The sequence below is a fragment of the Chlamydotis macqueenii genome, chromosome W, assembly GCF_036417535.1.
Source record: "Chlamydotis macqueenii isolate bChlMac1 chromosome W, bChlMac1.mat, whole genome shotgun sequence".
In the NCBI taxonomy this organism is placed as follows: domain Eukaryota; kingdom Metazoa; phylum Chordata; class Aves; order Otidiformes; family Otididae; genus Chlamydotis; species Chlamydotis macqueenii.
Genome location: NC_141592.1, coordinates 36,278,167 through 36,302,280, shown reverse-complemented (window position 1 = coordinate 36,302,280; position 24,114 = coordinate 36,278,167). Strand labels below are relative to the sequence as shown.

The window sequence follows — 24,114 nt, the reverse complement described above, 5'->3', positions numbered from 1 at the left end:
TGATTTTTCGTGGAAGGTCGATGTCGACAATTGCCAGCATTTGAGTCCAAGGGGGCTTTACAGCGTACTGGATTTCTCCTCCAAATCCGACGAGGGCTATGGCTAAATGTTCTGACATTGCCACTGACTGCGTTGGAAGCTGTTTGCGGAAGGGTAGGTATATTCTGGCGGGTTCGATGCCTAGATGTCTCAGGGCGAGTTTTCTGCCTTTCATGATGAGGTTGCCAAGACACTTGACTCCTGGAGAGAATGCACACGACGGCTTTCCCAGGACTATCCATTGTATTGGCTGCGCTTTTTCAGGGGGACCCTGGGCTAGTGCCCCTACTCCCCCCTTTTCCGTGAAGTGTACATACAGATCGAGCGGTGCACCTGGCGAGCGTGCCTGACGATACCTGTTGCTCGATGAAGTCGAGGGAGTTCATTGCTTCCGTCGTCAGAGTTTTTTGCTCCCATGGGTTTTTTCCTTTTAGAAGATCGTACAAGGGGGCCATGGTTTCTGGAGGGATCAAGACGATGTTACGAAGCCATTGCAAGGACCCCACTAGCTGTTGCATGTCATGGAGTGTTTTGATACGCCGACGGATCTTTATTTGGGGAGGGGTTATATAAGAACCTGTAATTCCCACTCCCAAAAAACTCACACATGGTCCTCTTTTGATTTTTGCGCTCGCAATTTCGAATCCGTTATTTTTTAAAGTTTCCGAGACCGTTGACACCAGTTGGTCCACTTGACTTCCTGACGGTGCGGCGATCAAGATATTATCCATATATTGAATGATAGTGGCGGTTGGGTCACTGCGCCGAACCGGTGCCAGCGCCCGGTCCACTGTGATCTGGCAGATAGTGGGTGAGTTGATCATTCCTTGAGGCAGCACTTTCCACTGGAAGCGTAGGTTGGGGCGTTGGCTGTTCGGGAACATGACAGAAAAAGAAAACCGCTCTTTGTCCTCTTCATGCAGGGGTATCGAAAAGAAACAGTCCTTAATGTCAAGGACAGCGCAAGGTTGTCCTTCTGGTATCATAGAGTTCATGGGCAACAGCGTTTGGACAGGACCCATTGGTTGAATTCTCTTATTTACTTCACGCAGGTCATGGAGGAGGCGAAACCCCTCGCCAGATCGTTTGGGTATTACGAAAACTGGGGTGTTCCACGGGCTAGTGGAAGGCTCTATGTGACCTCGTTGTAGTTCGCGGTCAAGTAGCTCAAGAAGAGCGTCCATTCGAGGCTTTGATAGGGGCCACTGCTCGACCCACACTGGATCGGACGATTTCCATGTCAGTCTGATTGGTGGGAGTGGGTATGCGGCAGTGGCCCTTATGGTAAATTTGTCACCCTGGCTTTTAGTAGGGCTAGAGCGTCCCTTCCCAACAGGGGTGGGACTCCTGACATGACATATGGGAAGAGGGTAATAGTTTTCTCCGGTCCCTTTTCAGTGCGAAGCGTGATTGCTACCAATTGAGCACTCTTCCGGGCTTGGGTTAATCCCCCGACTCCACCCACCATGGGGGCGCCTTCCAATTTCCAATGCGGGGGCCAATTTGTCTCAGGGATAACTGTAACATCTGCTCCAGTGTCGATCAAAAAGGGGACACTAATAGTGGTGTCATTTAAGGCATTATAGAGGGAACAGATCCCCCACACCACTGGCAGGTTGTCACACTTTACTGTCAGGGCCACCCTGGGGTCCCGCCCCCAAAGGGTGGTCCTTGCTGTTCCTGAGATGGGGGCAGATTCGGCTGGACCGTTGGTTGAGCCATAAAGTTGGTCGCTTCTCGAGGGGGCAGCGGGTTCGGGAGCGTTTCGCCCCATCCGGGGTTGGCACAATTGGGCCGCCTCGTGTCCCAAGTGGGAGAGGGCTGTGTGCAGCCCAGGTGCTCTCTCCCCCTCCCGTTTCCCTGGATTTTAGATCTGCATTCTTTAGCGAAATGCCCTTTCTTTCCACAGGCCCAACACGGTCCTCTGGGTCGATTTTGGCGCGGGGGGGGTGCTGTTGGCAGGTTCCCCAACCGAGGGCAGTTTGCTACAACGTGGCCCACCTGGCTGCATTTAAAACATGCCATCACGTTAGCTATTGCGGTGCGGACAGCCACCTGGATCGGGGCTGAATGCTCTTCGTTCGTGACATACTTAATCATGTCCACGATACTCGACCCCATTGGCAGTGATCGTAGGATTTCTTTGGTTGCTGAATTACACTGCTGACGTAAGCACTCTGCTACAACCGGGCCTTTCGCTTCCGAAGGAAGGGTCGAGGAGTCGATCGCTGTCTGGAGGCGATCCACAAATTGCGTAAAGCTTTCGCTTTCTTTTTGCTTTACTGTGGACCAGGGTGACGGCTTGACAATAGCTCTAGAGGCTGTGTGAATAGCTTCTCTGGCCGCACGCGTAGTTGTCATAACTTCATGGGCCCGCATGCCCTGGGCCTGTGCCTGGACGGTAATCATTGTCGGGTCTGAACCCATCAGCCACTGCAGGCTGGAGCCGTGTAGCGGGTGATCCGCCCCGGTTACTTGGGCTAGTTGCTTCGTACAGTTGTCCTCCCATTCTTGTTTAAAAAAGATCATCCCTGCCCCATCAAAGATCAGTCTACAAGTTTGTTTTATATCAAATGGGAGCATGTCGTCTCCCCCAAAGACACCATCTATGAGGGTGGAGACCAGGGCAGAATTGAGCCCTTTGTCCACAATTGCTTTAACAATCGCTTGTATATCCTTGGGGTTTATTGGCGAGTAGACCCTTTGTCCCCCGTCCGCCACCCGGACCGGGAACGCCAGCGTGGCCGATGAGACCCAATCGGCACAGGCAATATTTATTTTCTTCCAATCCGTGAGAGGAATTTTTTCCCTTCGCGATTCCTTTTTATTTTGGATGTGGGTATTTTTGCTTTTGACTCTATTTACCCTCATGTCCTCCTCCTCTGAGTTTGAATCAGTTGCAAGCCAGTCGTCTGAGCTGCTATCTGATCCGGAGTCGGAACTCGACTGACCGGTTTTTCTCGTTGGGCTCCGGCCCCGCCCACTTCCCTTGCGGGCGGACCGTTCCCTCCCTCTTGGCTCGCCCCTCCTTCTGCTCGGCGGGGTGTTTGCCCTATGAGGGCGTGTTTTCAGATGGGCGCTCTGATTGGCTCTCCGCCCCTCGCTCGCGCTCCTCTCCTCTTTCCGGTCGCCTCCACCACTCTTCTCCTTCTCGTTCTCCTCCCCTTCCGGTTCGTGTGCGCTTGTTAGTTCAAGCGCTTCCTCCGTTTTCCCGCCGGGGACGTCTTTGTCCCGCCCTCCCCCCTGGGGTTCGGCGCCATTTTGGGGCGCATAAGGCGGCGGTCTTTCCCGGGCTTCGGCGCCCCTGGCTTCCTCAGCTAACCCACTCCAGAAGGACAGCGTGCACTTCTGCCCCTCCATAAGCGGGTCAGGGTTCGGGGCTTCAGGGGGCAAAGGGCTCAGGGGTAGAGGGGGTGTATTGCCCTCTCGTAAGTCTTTAGACTCTGCGGAATCATTGCTGTTTGGGGGGTGCGGAGTCTGCGTGGCTGCCCCGACTCCCAATTTCGGGGTGACCAACAAACAGTCCCTTGCTGCCCTCCAGGTTTCCTGCTCTTGTAAAGCCTTTTGCAGGGCCTGTACGACTTTCCCCCACGACTTAAGGTTTTTCCCACTACCCGAGGACATAGTCTCCTCGGCTAATGCTTTAGTGCATTTATCCCACACTTCAGGGTGGAGAATATCCACCGGCTGGTCAATGACCCCAATCTGTAAAAGCCTCGCAACTGTGAGAGTAAAATCTTGGGGCTTACAATCAATACCCCACTGCTTATGTAATTGTGATACGACCTTCACAAGGGCTTCCATGCTCCTTGTTGGTCCGGGAGCGTCCTCCCCGCCGGGCTGCTCCTGCTGCTCCGGCCGCCGTTCACCCGTCCAGGCGATTTTCCTGGGTTTCGGCACCACTTGTTGCCTTTGTTGGCGTGGCGACCTGGTTCAGGAACGGCACGGTGACCACCCCCAGGCCCCTCGGTCCATCAGCTCACAGACACCAATGTGGTGGACGGCAAATGCCATTTATTGGTAGGTAACACGGCCTTATATAGCTTGGGTTTACAATGTCACTTCCGTCTGCTTACATCATAGACTAAACGCTATTGGCTATCCAGAGAGGGGTCCTATCTTCCCGTACAGCGCGATATCTTCCGGCCGCCAGACCCTAGCTGCCTACACTCCGGGGGACACCTAGTCTCTTCGGAGGGTTCCCAGTTGCCTTGTCAGACCCTACATGGAATAGCGGGAGCGGATGATAACCTGTAGGGGTCTCCAGGCTCAGCAGCCTCTCAGTGGTAGGCAACGAAGGATGGCCCTGCCTCCCTCCCGTGCCCATCTCCCTTGTTCAACAGCTGTTAAAGAAAGATGAAGTTGGCCATCTCCCTGTGATGTAAGTTTTCGTTTGGGTCTGGCTGGGATGGAGGTAATTTTCCCCATAGCAGCCCTCACAGTGCTGGGCTTTGTACTTGTAGCTAGAAGGGCGTTGGTAACACACCAGTGTTTTGGCTACTGCTGAGCAGTGCTCCCACAGCATGGAGGCTGTCTCTCCAAGCTCCCCACCCCCTGCAGGCCAGTAAGCTGGGGGCGGGCAAGAGGTTGGGAGGGGACAGAGCCAGGGCAGCTGACCCAAAGGGAGCAAAGAGAGATTCCACTGTGCTATGGAAGCGCCACGGCTGCCATTCAGACCCATCCTTTTCTCTCTCCGACCATATCCCTCCTCACCAGAAAAGGGATATCAACGGGGCCTTACCACGCAGCCATTGATAAAGTGCTCCAACCGGAGTTGGATGCTTCCAACGCAGCGCGCTGTGCCAAAACCACCCTTGTATGGCGTGCCCGTAGCCTCACATACCGTATTTTTCTAAAGCTTTAGCAGCAGCCTACTCTGCCTCTATGTCCGTTTGCGTACCACTTCCAAAAAGCTAAGAGTTTGCTTCCTACAAGACGCAGGAGGCTGCCAAGTGGTTCCAGCGTCACGCTTCAAACGACTGGGCAAATCACCATCTATCAATCAGACTGTTAACAGCGTTCCAAACGTTCCACATGCTCGCGCGCCGGGGAGACACCATTTTAACCCGCAGAACCACTGCCCCCAGCAAGACGCACAAGACAGAGATGATATCCCCACGGTAAATCTTTATTGTGCAAGTGCTGCTCCAAGCTTTCGTTACCTTCCACGGACACACGTCACAAAAAACTAGACATCAACAGCGGCTAGACTGACGGGCAACAGGCGAAATCCATTCAGCGGCAATCTGTACGCAGGCAGCAACTCTTGCGGTGCAGAAGCCTTAGCCGGGCGGCCAGCCCGACTGACGGCCACCCAGAATACGTAGACGTTCATGACCGACCGACCGCCCGCCCTCGGGCCCTTCATCCGCAACCGCCCGGAATCCATTGGTCAGGCCCAGGCGAGCGGCACGCTTCTTGCCAACAATCATTAAACGCCCAAGAAGCTGGAGAAGGAAGTACAAAACCAGAAATAAAATAAAATACAATTAAAAGCCACGCACAAAGAGGGGAGGGGGCGGGAAGGGAAGGAATGAGAGCAGAGAACCACCCAGAGAAACCAGCTGGCCAGTTCCGAGCAATTCAACCACTGCGCTTCAAGTTGCTCTCTGTCCGCATGCAGCTGACGTTTCCCAGAGCAAAGCTGCAGGCTTTTTTCAAGCTAGACAGTAACGGACAACAGAAGAACCCCCATCATACCTTCAGGCAACATAAGCCATTCTAGTGCAAAACAAGCTTTAGGCTGCCTTTTGCATGGGTTTACCAAGTCTTTGAACTTGACTTTTACAGCTAAGGGGGAAGCACCCGGCACCTCTCAACCAGCTTTGCCCTTCCTCACCCTGCCCTGCCAAAAACCCCGAGCCCTCTTCTCCATATTAGGAGAAGTACTACTACTCTTACCCTAAACCACGACAACAGGCATCAGACCGCGCTCCAAAACAACACTGCATTTTGCACCGGAAGTACGTACCCAGGGACGAGCGTTGCTTTATAGCACTGCTTTTAGTCAAAAAAAAAAGCTCAATTCCGCTACAAGCTAGAGCACAGGCAAAAGATCACAGCGCCAGAAAACCCCAAACAGCCTGCTGTGCCCTATCCAGGGGAAAAGAGGGGAGGGGAAAGAGTCCAGGAAATTAGGAACTCATTACAGGTACAGTTGAGCGTACAGAAAGCTTCCACAGTACTTACAGAGCCGCCAGAATCTTCTGCTTCAGATAACCCGATAACAACTGGCTCCTCAGGCACGACTAGGAAAAGCGGCGGAGCTTGGGGTGAAAGATCATGGAACGCAAGGCACTGGAGGAAGAGCGAACAGTTCAAATGTAACCGCCTTCAGAGAAAGGTAACAGCTTAAGCAAATCCATTTGCCCCACTGAACTTGTACAGAAGCAGATTACCAGATACCCCAAACACAAGCCGAAACGTTGACTTTTCTTACGTGATGTTAATACTTTCTATACGCAAGACGCAACGCGTTTACAGAGCCCCCTCCAGAAGTGGCATTCAGCATGCAAGACGATGGGGGCAAGGAGACGGGCCAGTACTTCAGATCAGCGACCTCCAGTAGGTTTTAATTTGGGTTGATCGTTTCCCCAAGCAGTTTTTCCGTTCGACGCCGTCCACACGGAGGCAGGAGACAAACGGTTTCGCTGAATCAGCAAAGAATTTAGCTAAGTGGAAGACCAGCGGCCATTCATTTTCCACGGCACAGGGAGCTCGAGCATTGAACAAAAGCAGAATCACAGGAAGCCCGCAAGCGCAATAGCACGAGTCTGCCTTCTATACTGCACATAACCCCCACCTTCAGAAGCAGAAGACAGCCCTAACTGTTCGTCTGCAGCATTTGAATACAAAAGCTACACGGGATACCAACTTCAAGTTAACATCATCGTGTAGGTCACGGCTGCGTTCTTCCCCCACGGTCTAAGCAGCTCACTCTAGTTCCTAGCGCCTTGTGGCGCACCAGCATCCGTGGACCTTGCAAGCATGCCGTTATCACGGTCCCGCTTCACCACAGAAACAAGGGCTGTCTGGGAAGCTTTTGCAGCCTGCGGGATGACCGCTTTCTAGATTTTCTTTAAGAAAAATAAGAAAAGCTGGAACTCTTTGCTTTAATAATCCAGTTTGGGGGCTCAGAACCAAAGCCTAGCACAGCGGAGCTGCGACATCTCTATAATGCTATTACGAGGCACAGCAAGACCTGCATTTCTCCTATGCAGAACTAACTCACTACGGCCACTACTCAGACGTTCGCTGCTTACATACACACACCTGGAATCCCCGAGGAGGTTGACTGCGTGTGCTTGACCTAAGGTTTCAAGACTATCATCCGACACGAGGTAGGACCACTCCCATCCCTCGGCAGCAAACTTTGCACGACTTGCAGTGCCAAAGGGATGTCACGCGGCAGACGCCTGCGGCTGCCACCAAGCGCGTTACCGCCAGAGGCCCTCCTCTACGCACGCGCGCACGACACGGCGGGGCTGGGAACCGAGGCGAGCCGGACAGCACCGGCAACCCAGTACGCGCCGCGGCAGCCGGGGAGGGGGGCACCGAAGAAGCGCGATGTTTTAGGGACGGGGCAGCAGAGAGCGCCACAACGCAGAGAGGCCCCGTCCCCCGCCCCCTCCCCCGCAGCAACGCCGCCACCCGCCCTGCCGCGCTCCCGGGCACCGCGCAACGGGGGGGGGGGGGGGGGGGTGTCCTCGGCTCAGGGTGTCTGCGAGCGCGGGGGGAAGGGGAACCGCGCACAGAGCAAAGCCGCGGCTACCTCCTCGTCCTCGTAGATGACGCTGGCGGGGAAGCGCCTTGCCGACGATCTTTCCGAAGACAGCAGCGGCGCCCCAATATTCTCGTCAGCCACGACAACGCCCCTCGTCGCCCCCGCGCTTCCTCCACTCGGCCAGGCCCTCCGCGGCGCCCATTGGGCCGCCAGATCGCCGCCGGCCCAGCCCGCGTCTCGATTGGCTGTCTCGTCTGTCGCTTTCGCTTGTCCCCGCCCCCTTGGCGGGTCCGCCCTCGTCGACCTGGTGCTTACCGGGGCTCGCGGAGTTTGCGTGCCCCCGCGGCGCGGAGGGATCCGACCTGGGCGGGGGCGGAGGCGGAGAGAAGGGAGGAGACGTTGGGCGAGTCTGCGGAGGGATCTGTGCCGTGTAGTGCTGCGACCCTGTGGGCGGGCAACGAGGCCTCAGAAGAGGCTGTTGTAGCTAGAAGTACTGGTTGTTGTTATTTATTACCGCATCGAGTCCCCCCCCAAGCGTGCTTGTGGCTTTTTGGGGCTGCTCCCTCCGGTCAAATGACCGCTTTGGCCGGGGCAGGGCAGGCCTTCACTTCTCAGAACATTTCGCAGAACCAACACAAGTTGCTCTAAATTGTTCCCCGAAAGCCCCGCTTCCATTGCAGACGTTTCTAAGCTGCACACTGTTAGGGCCTGAAAGAGTTCATGCGTGTTGATGTCTCCAAAATTGTTGTGGCTGTGGCGCACAGGGTGCTGTGCGGTAGGAGTCCGGTAACGCAGGAGCTGGAGGCCGCATGGGGGATGTGCAGCTCCACAGGTCCCTGTTAACGACTTGCCCACTATGGCAAGGGGTCACACAGCAGTCATCTGAGGAAGGGGCTTCCGACCACCCCTCACGTTCAGCGCCTGCTTCGCGCCTGCGCAGAGGACTCAGAACTCTCTGGACCCAGACCATACAAGTCTTCCAGGGGCATAACTGGAGGCGGGGATCAGACTAGAGAAGACACTGCCTCAGGGAGCCGCGTGCGAGCCCCCCACCGGAAGATCATCACGGCCGCCCGTCACCGTCGGCGCTGGATCCAAGGGCGGCGCTATCCCTTTCCCTCTTTTTCTCTTTTCCTTCTTAGAAATGTTCTGGTAAGAGCCCCGGCTACCAACCCCTTTATGCTTTCCAAGTTTTCAAAGTTAACTCGTTGCGCTGAGTGTTAAATCGATCCTTTGGTGGTGTTTCACCTTAATTTAGTCCGAGGGAATCACAAACCTGCTACGGCCCTGGCTCGTAACAGAATTGGCGTCGCGGACAGCAGTCCCGCGGTGGTACTAAAGCGCTCCTTAGGCCCGGGCCTTTACCGCGGCCCCCCTCTGAGGGGCGTCATACACAAAGGGGACGGCCCTCCGAGGACTGACAAGGGATCTGTTCCCTGGAATTGTAGGCACTATGGCCTCCCAGGGAGGTCTGATTGTAGACTGTAGCTTTCTCTCGGCCGCGTGTCGCCTTTGTGGAGGACCAAGCCCCAATTCTATTGCGGCATTTCTCAGGTTGCTTCCTAACACATCAGCAGCCCCTGGCTCTTCTCTGTTGCTCAAAACTCCATCCCCTTCCCCCACTGAGTTGAGTTTAAAGCCCTCCTTGTCAGTCTGGCCAGCTGCCAGGGCCAAGACCCTCTTGCCCTGCTTGGTCAGGTGAACCCCATCAGCTCCCAACAGACCCAGCTTCTCAAAGGTAGATCCACAATCACAGAAGCCAAAACCTTGAGTATGGCATCAGCTACGCAGCCAGGCATTCACCCGTTCCATTCGTCTCCTCCTCCTCCCTGGACCCCTTCCTCTGACGGGGAGGACAGAGGAGAGCGCCACCCGTGCTCCTGACCCTCTTTTAACATTGCTCTGGTGTTGCCTTTGTTGGCGTGGCGACCTGGTTCAGGAACGGCACGGCGACCACCCCCAGGCCCCTCGGTCCATCAGCTCGCAGACACCAATGTGGTGGACGGCAAATGGCATTTATTGGTAGGTAACACGGCCTTATATAGCTTGGGTTTACAACGTCACTTCCGTCTGCTTACATCATAGACTAAACGCTATTGGCTATCGTAGACTAAACGCTATTGGCTATCCGGAGAGGGGTCCTATCTTCCCGTACAGCGCGATATCTTCCGGCCGCCAGACCCTAGCTGCCTACATTTCCCCCCTCCCTATGCTAATTAAATTGGCTAAAAACATAACAATCTTAAAAAAAATAAATATATCGTAATTGTGGATAAAAAACACACTAAGTGTATAACTAAATTAGCTAAAATATTCTGCTAATTTAGATTTTAGAGTTTGGTTTGCCCGTTCAACTATGGCTTGTCCCGTGCTGTTGTACGGGATACCATGTATTAGAGTAATACCCCATTTCAAAGCAAATGCTTGGACTGGTTTAGAAACGAAATTCGGACCGTTGTCCGTTTTGATCTGATTAGGGACGCCAAGCCATGCCATGGCTGTCAGCCAATGTTGGATGGTCGCTTTGGAGTCAGTCTTAAGGTGTTGTGTGGCTACGATCACTCCGCTATACGTGTCTACAGTTACCGCTAGCCACGCTCGAGGCTTCAGTAGCTGACACAGCGTAAAGTCCGTTTGCCACACCTCAGAGGCTTTAAGACCTCTGGGGTTGACTCCACTGGACCATAGTGGCGCTTTCTGACAGTGGGGACACGTAGCTACTACGTGTTTTGCGTCCGTGACTGAAATCCCACATGTCTTTGCTAGCGCTTTAGCTCCAATATGGAGAGACTCGTGTAGCTGACGGGCATCTCTTAGCGTCCACAGCCCTTTTGCAGTGGCGTCTGCTTTGTCGTTACCAGTTTGGAAGAATCCCTTGATTGGACTGTGACTGTTGACGTGGATGACCGATATGGTGCCCTTTCGGGAAGAAAGTGCTTCTTCTAGCATCAATGCTGTTGTGGATGTTGACACGCCAGGCCCCGACATGGCCAACCAAAGTTTAGCCACGAACATCAAATCGGTCACAATGTTAAGGTGTTCTGTCGGGAACAGTCCGCAGGCTAGTACTACTGCCGTTGCTTCTAGCTGCTGGACTGAAAGCGCATGATCGGTCGCTTTAATGCAGCGCCATTCTCCTTCCGATTGCCATACTGCTGCTGCGGTTGAGGTCGCCGAGGATGCATCTGTGAAGACCGTTGGTCCCTGTTGGGGCCGGTCCATGATTTTTCGTGGAAGGTCGATGTCGACAATTGCCAGCATTTGAGTCCAAGGGGGCTTTACAGCGTACTGGATTTCTCCTCCAAATCCGACGAGGGCTATGGCTAAATGTTCTGACATTGCCACTGACTGCGTTGGAAGCTGTTTGCGGAAGGGTAGGTATATTCTGGCGGGTTCGATGCCTAGATGTCTCAGGGCGAGTTTTCTGCCTTTCATGATGAGGTTGCCAAGACACTTGACTCCTGGAGAGAATGCACACGACGGCTTTCCCAGGACTATCCATTGTATTGGCTGCGCTTTTTCAGGGGGACCCTGGGCTAGTGCCCCTACTCCCCCCTTTTCCGTGAAGTGTACATACAGATCGAGCGGTGCACCTGGCGAGCGTGCCTGACGATACCTGTTGCTCGATGAAGTCGAGGGAGTTCATTGCTTCCGTCGTCAGAGTTTTTTGCTCCCATGGGTTTTTTCCTTTTAGAAGATCGTACAAGGGGGCCATGGTTTCTGGAGGGATCAAGACGATGTTACGAAGCCATTGCAAGGACCCCACTAGCTGTTGCATGTCATGGAGTGTTTTGATACGCCGACGGATCTTTATTTGGGGAGGGGTTATATAAGAACCTGTAATTCCCACTCCCAAAAAACTCACACATGGTCCTCTTTTGATTTTTGCGCTCGCAATTTCGAATCCGTTATTTTTTAAAGTTTCCGAGACCGTTGACACCAGTTGGTCCACTTGACTTCCTGACGGTGCGGCGATCAAGATATTATCCATATATTGAATGATAGTGGCGGTTGGGTCACTGCGCCGAACCGGTGCCAGCGCCCGGTCCACTGTGATCTGGCAGATAGTGGGTGAGTTGATCATTCCTTGAGGCAGCACTTTCCACTGGAAGCGTAGGTTGGGGCGTTGGCTGTTCGGGAACATGACAGAAAAAGAAAACCGCTCTTTGTCCTCTTCATGCAGGGGTATCGAAAAGAAACAGTCCTTAATGTCAAGGACAGCGCAAGGTTGTCCTTCTGGTATCATAGAGTTCATGGGCAACAGCGTTTGGACAGGACCCATTGGTTGAATTCTCTTATTTACTTCACGCAGGTCATGGAGGAGGCGAAACCCCTCGCCAGATCGTTTGGGTATTACGAAAACTGGGGTGTTCCACGGGCTAGTGGAAGGCTCTATGTGACCTCGTTGTAGTTCGCGGTCAAGTAGCTCAAGAAGAGCGTCCATTCGAGGCTTTGATAGGGGCCACTGCTCGACCCACACTGGATCGGACGATTTCCATGTCAGTCTGATTGGTGGGAGTGGGTATGCGGCAGTGGCCCTTATGGTAAATTTGTCACCCTGGCTTTTAGTAGGGCTAGAGCGTCCCTTCCCAACAGGGGTGGGACTCCTGACATGACATATGGGAAGAGGGTAATAGTTTTCTCCGGTCCCTTTTCAGTGCGAAGCGTGATTGCTACCAATTGAGCACTCTTCCGGGCTTGGGTTAATCCCCCGACTCCACCCACCATGGGGGCGCCTTCCAATTTCCAATGCGGGGGCCAATTTGTCTCAGGGATAACTGTAACATCTGCTCCAGTGTCGATCAAAAAGGGGACACTAATAGTGGTGTCATTTAAGGCATTATAGAGGGAACAGATCCCCCACACCACTGGCAGGTTGTCACACTTTACTGTCAGGGCCACCCTGGGGTCCCGCCCCCAAAGGGTGGTCCTTGCTGTTCCTGAGATGGGGGCAGATTCGGCTGGACCGTTGGTTGAGCCATAAAGTTGGTCGCTTCTCGAGGGGGCAGCGGGTTCGGGAGCGTTTCGCCCCATCCGGGGTTGGCACAATTGGGCCGCCTCGTGTCCCAAGTGGGAGAGGGCTGTGTGCAGCCCAGGTGCTCTCTCCCCCTCCCGTTTCCCTGGATTTTAGATCTGCATTCTTTAGCGAAATGCCCTTTCTTTCCACAGGCCCAACACGGTCCTCTGGGTCGATTTTGGCGCGGGGGGGGTGCTGTTGGCAGGTTCCCCAACCGAGGGCAGTTTGCTACAACGTGGCCCACCTGGCTGCATTTAAAACATGCCATCACGTTAGCTATTGCGGTGCGGACAGCCACCTGGATCGGGGCTGAATGCTCTTCGTTCGTGACATACTTAATCATGTCCACGATACTCGACCCCATTGGCAGTGATCGTAGGATTTCTTTGGTTGCTGAATTACACTGCTGACGTAAGCACTCTGCTACAACCGGGCCTTTCGCTTCCGAAGGAAGGGTCGAGGAGTCGATCGCTGTCTGGAGGCGATCCACAAATTGCGTAAAGCTTTCGCTTTCTTTTTGCTTTACTGTGGACCAGGGTGACGGCTTGACAATAGCTCTAGAGGCTGTGTGAATAGCTTCTCTGGCCGCACGCGTAGTTGTCATAACTTCATGGGCCCGCATGCCCTGGGCCTGTGCCTGGACGGTAATCATTGTCGGGTCTGAACCCATCAGCCACTGCAGGCTGGAGCCGTGTAGCGGGTGATCCACCCCGGTTACTTGGGCTAGTTGCTTCGTACAGTTGTCCTCCCATTCTTGTTTAAAAAAGATCATCCCTGCCCCATCAAAGATCAGTCTACAAGTTTGTTTTATATCAAATGGGAGCATGTCGTCTCCCCCAAAGACACCATCTATGAGGGTGGAGACCAGGGCAGAATTGAGCCCTTTGTCCACAATTGCTTTAACAATCGCTTGTATATCCTTGGGGTTTATTGGCGAGTAGACCCTTTGTCCCCCGTCCGCCACCCGGACCGGGAACGCCAGCGTGGCCGATGAGACCCAATCGGCACAGGCAATATTTATTTTCTTCCAATCCGTGAGAGGAATTTTTTCCCTTCGCGATTCCTTTTTATTTTGGATGTGGGTATTTTTGCTTTTGACTCTATTTACCCTCATGTCCTCCTCCTCTGAGTTTGAATCAGTTGCAAGCCAGTCGTCTGAGCTGCTATCTGATCCGGAGTCGGAACTCGACTGACCGGTTTTTCTCGTTGGGCTCCGGCCCCGCCCACTTCCCTTGCGGGCGGACCGTTCCCTCCCTCTTGGCTCGCCCCTCCTTCTGCTCGGCGGGGTGTTTGCCCTATGAGGGCGTGTTTTCAGATGGGCGCTCTGATTGGCTCTCCGCCCCTCGCTCGCGCTCCTCTCCTCTTTCCGGTCGCCTCCACCACTCTTCTCCTTCTCGTTCTCCTCCCCTTCCGGTTCGTGTGCGCTTGTTAGTTCAAGCGCTTCCTCCGTTTTCCCGCCGGGGACGTCTTTGTCCCGCCCTCCCCCCTGGGGTTCGGCGCCATTTTGGGGCGCATAAGGCGGCGGTCTTTCCCGGGCTTCGGCGCCCCTGGCTTCCTCAGCTAACCCACTCCAGAAGGACAGCGTGCACTTCTGCCCCTCCATAAGCGGGTCAGGGTTCGGGGCTTCAGGGGGCAAAGGGCTCAGGGGTAGAGGGGGTGTATTGCCCTCTCGTAAGTCTTTAGACTCTGCGGAATCATTGCTGTTTGGGGGGTGCGGAGTCTGCGTGGCTGCCCCGACTCCCAATTTCGGGGTGACCAACAAACAGTCCCTTGCTGCCCTCCAGGTTTCCTGCTCTTGTAAAGCCTTTTGCAGGGCCTGTACGACTTTCCCCCACGACTTAAGGTTTTTCCCACTACCCGAGGACATAGTCTCCTCGGCTAATGCTTTAGTGCATTTATCCCACACTTCAGGGTGGAGAATATCCACCGGCTGGTCAATGACCCCAATCTGTAAAAGCCTCGCAACTGTGAGAGTAAAATCTTGGGGCTTACAATCAATACCCCACTGCTTATGTAATTGTGATACGACCTTCACAAGGGCTTCCATGCTCCTTGTTGGTCCGGGAGCGTCCTCCCCGCCGGGCTGCTCCTGCTGCTCCGGCCGCCGTTCACCCGTCCAGGCGATTTTCCTGGGTTTCGGCACCACTTGTTGCCTTTGTTGGCGTGGCGACCTGGTTCAGGAACGGCACGGTGACCACCCCCAGGCCCCTCGGTCCATCAGCTCACAGACACCAATGTGGTGGACGGCAAATGCCATTTATTGGTAGGTAACACGGCCTTATATAGCTTGGGTTTACAATGTCACTTCCGTCTGCTTACATCATAGACTAAACGCTATTGGCTATCCAGAGAGGGGTCCTATCTTCCCGTACAGCGCGATATCTTCCGGCCGCCAGACCCTAGCTGCCTACACTCCGGGGGACACCTAGTCTCTTCGGAGGGTTCCCAGTTGCCTTGTCAGACCCTACATGGAATAGCGGGAGCGGATGATAACCTGTAGGGGTCTCCAGGCTCAGCAGCCTCTCAGTGGTAGGCAACGAAGGATGGCCCTGCCTCCCTCCCGTGCCCATCTCCCTTGTTCAACAGCTGTTAAAGAAAGATGAAGTTGGCCATCTCCCTGTGATGTAAGTTTTCGTTTGGGTCTGGCTGGGATGGAGGTAATTTTCCCCATAGCAGCCCTCACAGTGCTGGGCTTTGTACTTGTAGCTAGAAGGGCGTTGGTAACACACCAGTGTTTTGGCTACTGCTGAGCAGTGCTCCCACAGCATGGAGGCTGTCTCTCCAAGCTCCCCACCCCCTGCAGGCCAGTAAGCTGGGGGGCGGGCAAGAGGTTGGGAGGGGACAGAGCCAGGGCAGCTGACCCAAAGGGAGCAAAGAGAGATTCCACTGTGCTATGGAAGCGCCACGGCTGCCATTCAGACCCATCCTTTTCTCTCTCCGACCATATCCCTCCTCACCAGAAAAGGGATATCAACGGGGCCTTACCACGCAGCCATTGATAAAGTGCTCCAACCGGAGTTGGATGCTTCCAACGCAGCGCGCTGTGCCAAAACCACCCTTGTATGGCGTGCCCGTAGCCTCACATACCGTATTTTTCTAAAGCTTTAGCAGCAGCCTACTCTGCCTCTATGTCCGTTTGCGTACCACTTCCAAAAAGCTAAGAGTTTGCTTCCTACAAGACGCAGGAGGCTGCCAAGTGGTTCCAGCGTCACGCTTCAAACGACTGGGCAAATCACCATCTATCAATCAGACTGTTAACAGCGTTCCAAACGTTCCACATGCTCGCGCGCCGGGGAGACACCATTTTAACCCGCAGAACCACTGCCCCCAGCAAGACGCACAAGACAGAGATGATATCCCCACGGTAAATCTTTATTGTGCAAGTGCTGCTCCAAGCTTTCGTTACCTTCCACGGACACACGTCACAAAAAACTAGACATCAACAGCGGCTAGACTGACGGGCAACAGGCGAAATCCATTCAGCGGCAATCTGTACGCAGGCAGCAACTCTTGGGTGCAGAAGCCTTAGCCGGGCGGCCAGCCCGACTGACGGCCACCCAGAATACGTAGACGTTCATGACCGACCGACCGCCCGCCCTCGGGCCCTTCATCCGCAACCGCCCGGAATCCATTGGTCAGGCCCAGGCGAGCGGCACGCTTCTTGCCAACAATCATTAAACGCCCAAGAAGCTGGAGAAGGAAGTACAAAACCAGAAATAAAATAAAATACAATTAAAAGCCACGCACAAAGAGGGGAGGGGGCGGGAAGGGAAGGAATGAGAGCAGAGAACCACCCAGAGAAACCAGCTGGCCAGTTCCGAGCAATTCAACCACTGCGCTTCAAGTTGCTCTCTGTCCGCATGCAGCTGACGTTTCCCAGAGCAAAGCTGCAGGCTTTTTTCAAGCTAGACAGTAACGGACAACAGAAGAACCCCCATCATACCTTCAGGCAACATAAGCCATTCTAGTGCAAAACAAGCTTTAGGCTGCCTTTTGCGTGGGTTTACCAAGTCTTTGAACTTGACTTTAACAGCTAAGGGGGAAGCACCCGGCACCTCTCAACCAGCTTTGCCCTTCCTCACCCTGCCCTGCCAAAAACCCCGAGCCCTCTTCTCCATATTAGGAGAAGTACTACTACTCTTACCCTAAACCACGACAACAGGCATCAGACCGCGCTCCAAAACAACACTGCATTTTGCACCGGAAGTACGTACCCAGGGACGAGCGTTGCTTTATAGCACTGCTTTTAGTCAAAAAAAAAAGCTCAATTCCACTACAAGCTAGAGCACAGGCAAAAGATCACAGCGCCAGAAAACCCCAAACAGCCTGCTGTGCCCTATCCAGGGGAAAAGAGGGGAGGGGAAAGAGTCCAGGAAATTAGGAACTCATTACAGGTACAGTTGAGCGTACAGAAAGCTTCCACAGTACTTACAGAGCCGCCAGAATCTTCTGCTTCAGATAACCCGATAACAACTGGCTCCTCAGGCACGACTAGGAAAAGCGGCGGAGCTTGGGGTGAAAGATCATGGAACGCAAGGCACTGGAGGAAGAGCGAACAGTTCAAATGTAACCGCCTTCAGAGAAAGGTAACAGCTTAAGCAAATCCATTTGCCCCACTGAACTCGTACAGAAGCAGATTACCAGATACCCCAAACACAAGCCGAAACGTTGACTTTTCTTACGTGATGTTAATACTTTCTATACGCAAGACGCAACGCGTTTACAGAGCCCCCTCCAGAAGTGGCATTCAGCATGCAAGACGATGGGGCAAGGAGACGGGCCAGTACTTCAGATCAGCGACCTCCAGTAGGTTTTAATTTGGGTTGATCGTTTCCCCAAGCAGTTTTTCCGTTCGACGCCGTCCACACGGAGACAGGAGACAAACGGTTTCGCTGAATCAGCAAAGAATTTAGCTAAGTGGAAGACCAGCGGCCATTCATTTTCCACGGCACAGGGAGCTCGAGCATTGAACAAAAGCAGAATCACAGGAAGCCCGCAAGCGCAATAGCACGAGTCTGCCTTCTATACTGCACATAACCCCCACCTTCAGAAGCAGAAGACAGCCCTAACTGTTCGTCTGCAGCATTTGAATACAAAAGCTACACGGGATACCAACTTCAAGTTAACATCATCGTGTAGGTCACGGCTGCGTTCTTCCCCCACGGTCTAAGCAGCTCACTCTAGTTCCTAGCGCCTTGTGGCGCACCAGCATCCGTGGACCTTGCAAGCATGCCGTTATCACGGTCCCGCTTCACCACAGAAACAAGGGCTGTCTGGGAAGCTTTTGCAGCCTGCGGGATGACCGCTTTCTAGATTTTCTTTAAGAAAAATAAGAAAAGCTGGAACTCTTTGCTTTAATAATCCAGTTTGGGGGCTCAGAACCAAAGCCTAGCACAGCGGAGCTGCGACATCTCTATAATGCTATTACGAGGCACAGCAAGACCTGCATTTCTCCTATGCAGAACTAACTCACTACGGCCACTACTCAGACGTTCGCTGCTTACATACACACACCTGGAATCCCCGAGGAGGTTGACTGCGTGTGCTTGACCTAAGGTTTCAAGACTATCATCCGACACGAGGTAGGACCACTCCCATCCCTCGGCAGCAAACTTTGCACGACTTGCAGTGCCAAAGGGATGTCACGCGGCAGACGCCTGCGGCTGCCACCAAGCGCGTTACCGCCAGAGGCCCTCCTCTACGCACGCGCGCACGACACGGCGGGGCTGGGAACCGAGGCGAGCCGGACAGCACCGGCAACCCAGTACGCGCCGCGGCAGCCGGGGAGGGGGGCACCGAAGAAGCGCGATGTTTTAGGGACGGGGCAGCAGAGAGCGCCACAACGCAGAGAGGCCCCGTCCCCCGCCCCCTCCCCCGCAGCAACGCCGCCACCCGCCCTGCCGCGCTCCCGGGCACCGCGCAACGGGGGGGGGGGGGGGGGGGTGTCCTCGGCTCAGGGTGTCTGCGAGCGCGGGGGGAAGGGGAACCGCGCACAGAGCAAAGCCGCGGCTACCTCCTCGTCCTCGTAGATGACGCTGGCGGGGAAGCGCCTTGCCGACGATCTTTCCGAAGACAGCAGCGGCGCCCCAATATTCTCGTCAGCCACGACAACGCCCCTCGTCGCCCCCGCGCTTCCTCCACTCGGCCAGGCCCTCCGCGGCGCCCATTGGGCCGCCAGATCGCCGCCGGCCCAGCCCGCGTCTCGATTGGCTGTCTCGTCTGTCGCTTTCGCTTGTCCCCGCCCCCCTTGGCGGGTCCGCCCTCGTCGACCTGGTGCTTACCGGGGCTCGCGGAGTTTGCGTGCCCCCGCGGCGCGGAGGGATCCGACCTGGGCGGGGGCGGAGGCGGAGAGAAGGGAGGAGACGTTGGGCGAGTCTGCGGAGGGATCTGTGCCGTGTAGTGCTGCGACCCTGTGGGCGGGCAACGAGGCCTCAGAAGAGGCTGTTGTAGCTAGAAGTACTGGTTGTTGTTATTTATTACCGCATCGAGTCCCCCCCCAAGCGTGCTTGTGGCTTTTTGGGGCTGCTCCCTCCGGTCAAATGACCGCTTTGGCCGGGGCAGGGCAGGCCTTCACTTCTCAGAACATTTCGCAGAACCAACACAAGTTGCTCTAAATTGTTCCCCGAAAGCCCCGCTTCCATTGCAGACGTTTCTAAGCTGCACACTGTTAGGGCCTGAAAGAGTTCATGCGTGTTGATGTCTCCAAAATTGTTGTGGCTGTGGCGCACAGGGTGCTGTGCGGTAGGAGTCCGGTAACGCAGGAGCTGGAGGCCGCATGGGGGATGTGCAGCTCCACAGGTCCCTGTTAACGACTTGCCCACTATGGCAAGGGGTCACACAGCAGTCATCTGAGGAAGGGGCTTCCGACCACCCCTCACGTTCAGCGCCTGCTTCGCGCCTGCGCAGAGGACTCAGAACTCTCTGGACCCAGACCATACAAGTCTTCCAGGGGCATAACTGGAGGCGGGGATCAGACTAGAGAAGACACTGCCTCAGGGAGCCGCGTGCGAGCCCCCCACCGGAAGATCATCACGGCCGCCCGTCACCGTCGGCGCTGGATCCAAGGGCGGCGCTATCCCTTTCCCTCTTTTTCTCTTTTCCTTCTTAGAAATGTTCTGGTAAGAGCCCCGGCTACCAACCCCTTTATGCTTTCCAAGTTTTCAAAGTTAACTCGTTGCGCTGAGTGTTAAATCGATCCTTTGGTGGTGTTTCACCTTAATTTAGTCCGAGGGAATCACAAACCTGCTACGGCCCTGGCTCGTAACAGAATTGGCGTCGCGGACAGCAGTCCCGCGGTGGTACTAAAGCGCTCCTTAGGCCCGGGCCTTTACCGCGGCCCCCCTCTGAGGGGCGTCATACACAAAGGGGACGGCCCTCCGAGGACTGACAAGGGATCTGTTCCCTGGAATTGTAGGCACTATGGCCTCCCAGGGAGGTCTGATTGTAGACTGTAGCTTTCTCTCGGCCGCGTGTCGCCTTTGTGGAGGACCAAGCCCCAATTCTATTGCGGCATTTCTCAGGTTGCTTCCTAACACATCAGCAGCCCCTGGCTCTTCTCTGTTGCTCAAAACTCCATCCCCTTCCCCCACTGAGTTGAGTTTAAAGCCCTCCTTGTCAGTCTGGCCAGCTGCCAGGGCCAAGACCCTCTTGCCCTGCTTGGTCAGGTGAACCACATCAGCTCCCAACAGACCCAGCTTCTCAAAGGTAGATCCACAATCACAGAAGCCAAAACCTTGAGTATGGCATCAGCTACGCAGCCAGGCATTCACCCGTTCCATTCGTCTCCTCCTCCTCCCTGGACCCCTTCCTCTGACGGGGAGGACAGAGGAGAGCGCCACCCGTGCTCCTGACCCTCTTTTAACATTGCTCTGGTGTTGCCTTTGTTGGCGTGGCGACCTGGTTCAGGAACGGCACGGCGACCACCCCCAGGCCCCTCGGTCCATCAGCTCGCAGACACCAATGTGGTGGACGGCAAATGGCATTTATTGGTAGGTAACACGGCCTTATATAGCTTGGGTTTACAACGTCACTTCCGTCTGCTTACATCATAGACTAAACGCTATTGGCTATCGTAGACTAAACGCTATTGGCTATCCGGAGAGGGGTCCTATCTTCCCGTACAGCGCGATATCTTCCGGCCGCCAGACCCTAGCTGCCTACATTTCCCCCTCCCTATGCTAATTAAATTGGCTAAAAACATAACAATCTTAAAAAAAATAAATATATCGTAATTGTGGATAAAAAACACACTAAGTGTATAACTAAATTAGCTAAAATATTCTGCTAATTTAGATTTTAGAGTTTGGTTTGCCCGTTCAACTATGGCTTGTCCCGTGCTGTTGTACGGGATACCATGTATTAGAGTAATACCCCATTTCAAAGCAAATGCTTGGACTGGTTTAGAAACGAAATTCGGACCGTTGTCCGTTTTGATCTGATTAGGGACGCCAAGCCACGCCATGGCTGTCAGCCAATGTTGGATGGTCGCTTTGGAGTCAGTCTTAAGGTGTTGTGTGGCTACGATCACTCCGCTATACGTGTCTACAGTTACCGCTAGCCACGCTCGAGGCTTCAGTAGCTGACACAGCGTAAAGTCCGTTTGCCACACCTCAGAGGCTTTAAGACCTCTGGGGTTGACTCCACTGGACCATAGTGGCGCTTTCTGACAGTGGGGACACGTAGCTACTACGTGTTTTGCGTCCGTGACTGAAATCCCACATGTCTTTGCTAGCGCTTTAGCTCCAATATGGAGAGACTCGTGTAGCTGACGGGCATCTCTTAGCGTCCACAGCCCTTTTGCAGTGGCGTCTGCTTTGTCGTTACCAGTTTGGAAGAATCCCTTGATTGGACTGTGACTGTTGACGTGGATGACCGATATGGTGCCCTTTCGGGAAGAAAGTGCTTCTTCTAGCATCAATGCTGTTGTGGATGTTGACACGCCAGGCCCCGACATGGCCAACCAAAGTTTAGCCACGAACATCAAATCGGTCACAATGTTAAGGTGTTCTGTCGGGAACAGTCCGCAGGCTAGTACTACTGCCGTTGCTTCTAGCTGCTGGACTGAAAGCGCATGATCGGTCGCTTTAATGCAGCGCCATTCTCCTTCCGATTGCCATACTGCTGCTGCGGTTGAGGTCGCCGAGGATGCATCTGTGAAGACCGTTGGTCCCTGTTGGGGCCGGTCCATGATTTTTCGTGGAAGGTCGATGTCGACAATTGCCAGCATTTGAGTCCAAGGGGGCTTTACAGCGTACTGGATTTCTCCTCCAAATCCGACGAGGGCTATGGCTAAATGTTCTGACATTGCCACTGACTGCGTTGGAAGCTGTTTGCGGAAGGGTAGGTATATTCTGGCGGGTTCGATGCCTAGATGTCTCAGGGCGAGTTTTCTGCCTTTCATGATGAGGTTGCCAAGACACTTGACTCCTGGAGAGAATGCACACGACGGCTTTCCCAGGACTATCCATTGTATTGGCTGCGCTTTTTCAGGGGGACCCTGGGCTAGTGCCCCTACTCCCCCCTTTTCCGTGAAGTGTACATACAGATCGAGCGGTGCACCTGGCGAGCGTGCCTGACGATACCTGTTGCTCGATGAAGTCGAGGGAGTTCATTGCTTCCGTCGTCAGAGTTTTTTGCTCCCATGGGTTTTTTCCTTTTAGAAGATCGTACAAGGGGGCCATGGTTTCTGGAGGGATCAAGACGATGTTACGAAGCCATTGCAAGGACCCCACTAGCTGTTGCATGTCATGGAGTGTTTTGATACGCCGACGGATCTTTATTTGGGGAGGGGTTATATAAGAACCTGTAATTCCCACTCCCAAAAAACTCACACATGGTCCTCTTTTGATTTTTGCGCTCGCAATTTCGAATCCGTTATTTTTTAAAGTTTCCGAGACCGTTGACACCAGTTGGTCCACTTGACTTCCTGACGGTGCGGCGATCAAGATATTATCCATATATTGAATGATAGTGGCGGTTGGGTCACTGCGCCGAACCGGTGCCAGCGCCCGGTCCACTGTGATCTGGCAGATAGTGGGTGAGTTGATCATTCCTTGAGGCAGCACTTTCCACTGGAAGCGTAGGTTGGGGCGTTGGCTGTTCGGGAACATGACAGAAAAAGAAAACCGCTCTTTGTCCTCTTCATGCAGGGGTATCGAAAAGAAACAGTCCTTAATGTCAAGGACAGCGCAAGGTTGTCCTTCTGGTATCATAGAGTTCATGGGCAACAGCGTTTGGACAGGACCCATTGGTTGAATTCTCTTATTTACTTCACGCAGGTCATGGAGGAGGCGAAACCCCTCGCCAGATCGTTTGGGTATTACGAAAACTGGGGTGTTCCACGGGCTAGTGGAAGGCTCTATGTGACCTCGTTGTAGTTCGCGGTCAAGTAGCTCAAGAAGAGCGTCCATTCGAGGCTTTGATAGGGGCCACTGCTCGACCCACACTGGATCGGACGATTTCCATGTCAGTCTGATTGGTGGGAGTGGGTATGCGGCAGTGGCCCTTATGGTAAATTTGTCACCCTGGCTTTTAGTAGGGCTAGAGCGTCCCTTCCCAACAGGGGTGGGACTCCTGACATGACATATGGGAAGAGGGTAATAGTTTTCTCCGGTCCCTTTTCAGTGCGAAGCGTGATTGCTACCAATTGAGCACTCTTCCGGGCTTGGGTTAATCCCCCGACTCCACCCACCATGGGGGCGCCTTCCAATTTCCAATGCGGGGGCCAATTTGTCTCAGGGATAACTGTAACATCTGCTCCAGTGTCGATCAAAAAGGGGACACTAATAGTGGTGTCATTTAAGGCATTATAGAGGGAACAGATCCCCCACACCACTGGCAGGTTGTCACACTTTACTGTCAGGGCCACCCTGGGGTCCCGCCCCCAAAGGGTGGTCCTTGCTGTTCCTGAGATGGGGGCAGATTCGGCTGGACCGTTGGTTGAGCCATAAAGTTGGTCGCTTCTCGAGGGGGCAGCGGGTTCGGGAGCGTTTCGCCCCATCCGGGGTTGGCACAATTGGGCCGCCTCGTGTCCCAAGTGGGAGAGGGCTGTGTGCAGCCCAGGTGCCCTCTCCCCCTCCCGTTTCCCTGGATTTTAGATCTGCATTCTTTAGCGAAATGCCCTTTCTTTCCACAGGCCCAACACGGTCCTCTGGGTCGATTTTGGTGCGGGGGGGGTGCTGTTGGCAGGTTCCCCAACCGAGGGCAGTTTGCTACAACGTGGCCCACCTGGCTGCATTTAAAACATGCCATCACGTTAGCTATTGCGGTGCGGACAGCCACCTGGATCGGGGCTGAATGCTCTTCGTTCGTGACATACTTAATCATGTCCACGATA

The 24,114-nt window shown here is 54.3% G+C and overlaps 3 protein-coding genes across 3 annotated transcripts; all 3 read right to left on the bottom strand.

Annotated features, from left to right (window-relative positions):
- Positions 1-1,659: 1,659 nt before the first annotated feature.
- LOC147596667 (endogenous retrovirus group K member 10 Gag polyprotein-like) lies at positions 1,660-3,858 on the bottom strand. The gene is made up of 2 exons (XM_086769402.1): positions 3,826-3,858; positions 1,660-2,433 (listed from the first exon to the last, which is right to left on the bottom strand). Exons 1-2 carry the CDS (start codon positions 3,841-3,843, stop codon positions 1,672-1,674), a joined length of 780 nt encoding a protein of 259 aa, XP_086625528.1. The 5' UTR covers positions 3,844-3,858; the 3' UTR covers positions 1,660-1,671.
- Positions 3,859-5,321: 1,463 nt separating this feature from the next.
- On the bottom strand, positions 5,322-8,281 carry LOC147596666 (adenosine 5'-monophosphoramidase HINT2-like). Its single transcript, XM_086769424.1, has 4 exons — positions 8,277-8,281; positions 7,811-8,171; positions 6,229-6,336; positions 5,322-5,486 (listed from the first exon to the last, which is right to left on the bottom strand). Exons 1-4 carry the CDS (start codon positions 8,279-8,281, stop codon positions 5,322-5,324), a joined length of 639 nt encoding a protein of 212 aa, XP_086625550.1.
- A 4,361-nt stretch (positions 8,282-12,642) lies between these two features.
- On the bottom strand, positions 12,643-14,841 carry LOC147596665 (endogenous retrovirus group K member 10 Gag polyprotein-like). The gene is made up of 2 exons (XM_086769403.1): positions 14,809-14,841; positions 12,643-13,416 (listed from the first exon to the last, which is right to left on the bottom strand). The coding sequence occupies exons 1-2, from the start codon at positions 14,824-14,826 to the stop codon at positions 12,655-12,657; spliced, it is 780 nt and encodes a 259-aa protein (XP_086625529.1). The 5' UTR covers positions 14,827-14,841; the 3' UTR covers positions 12,643-12,654.
- Between the last annotated feature and the right edge of the window lie 9,273 nt (positions 14,842-24,114).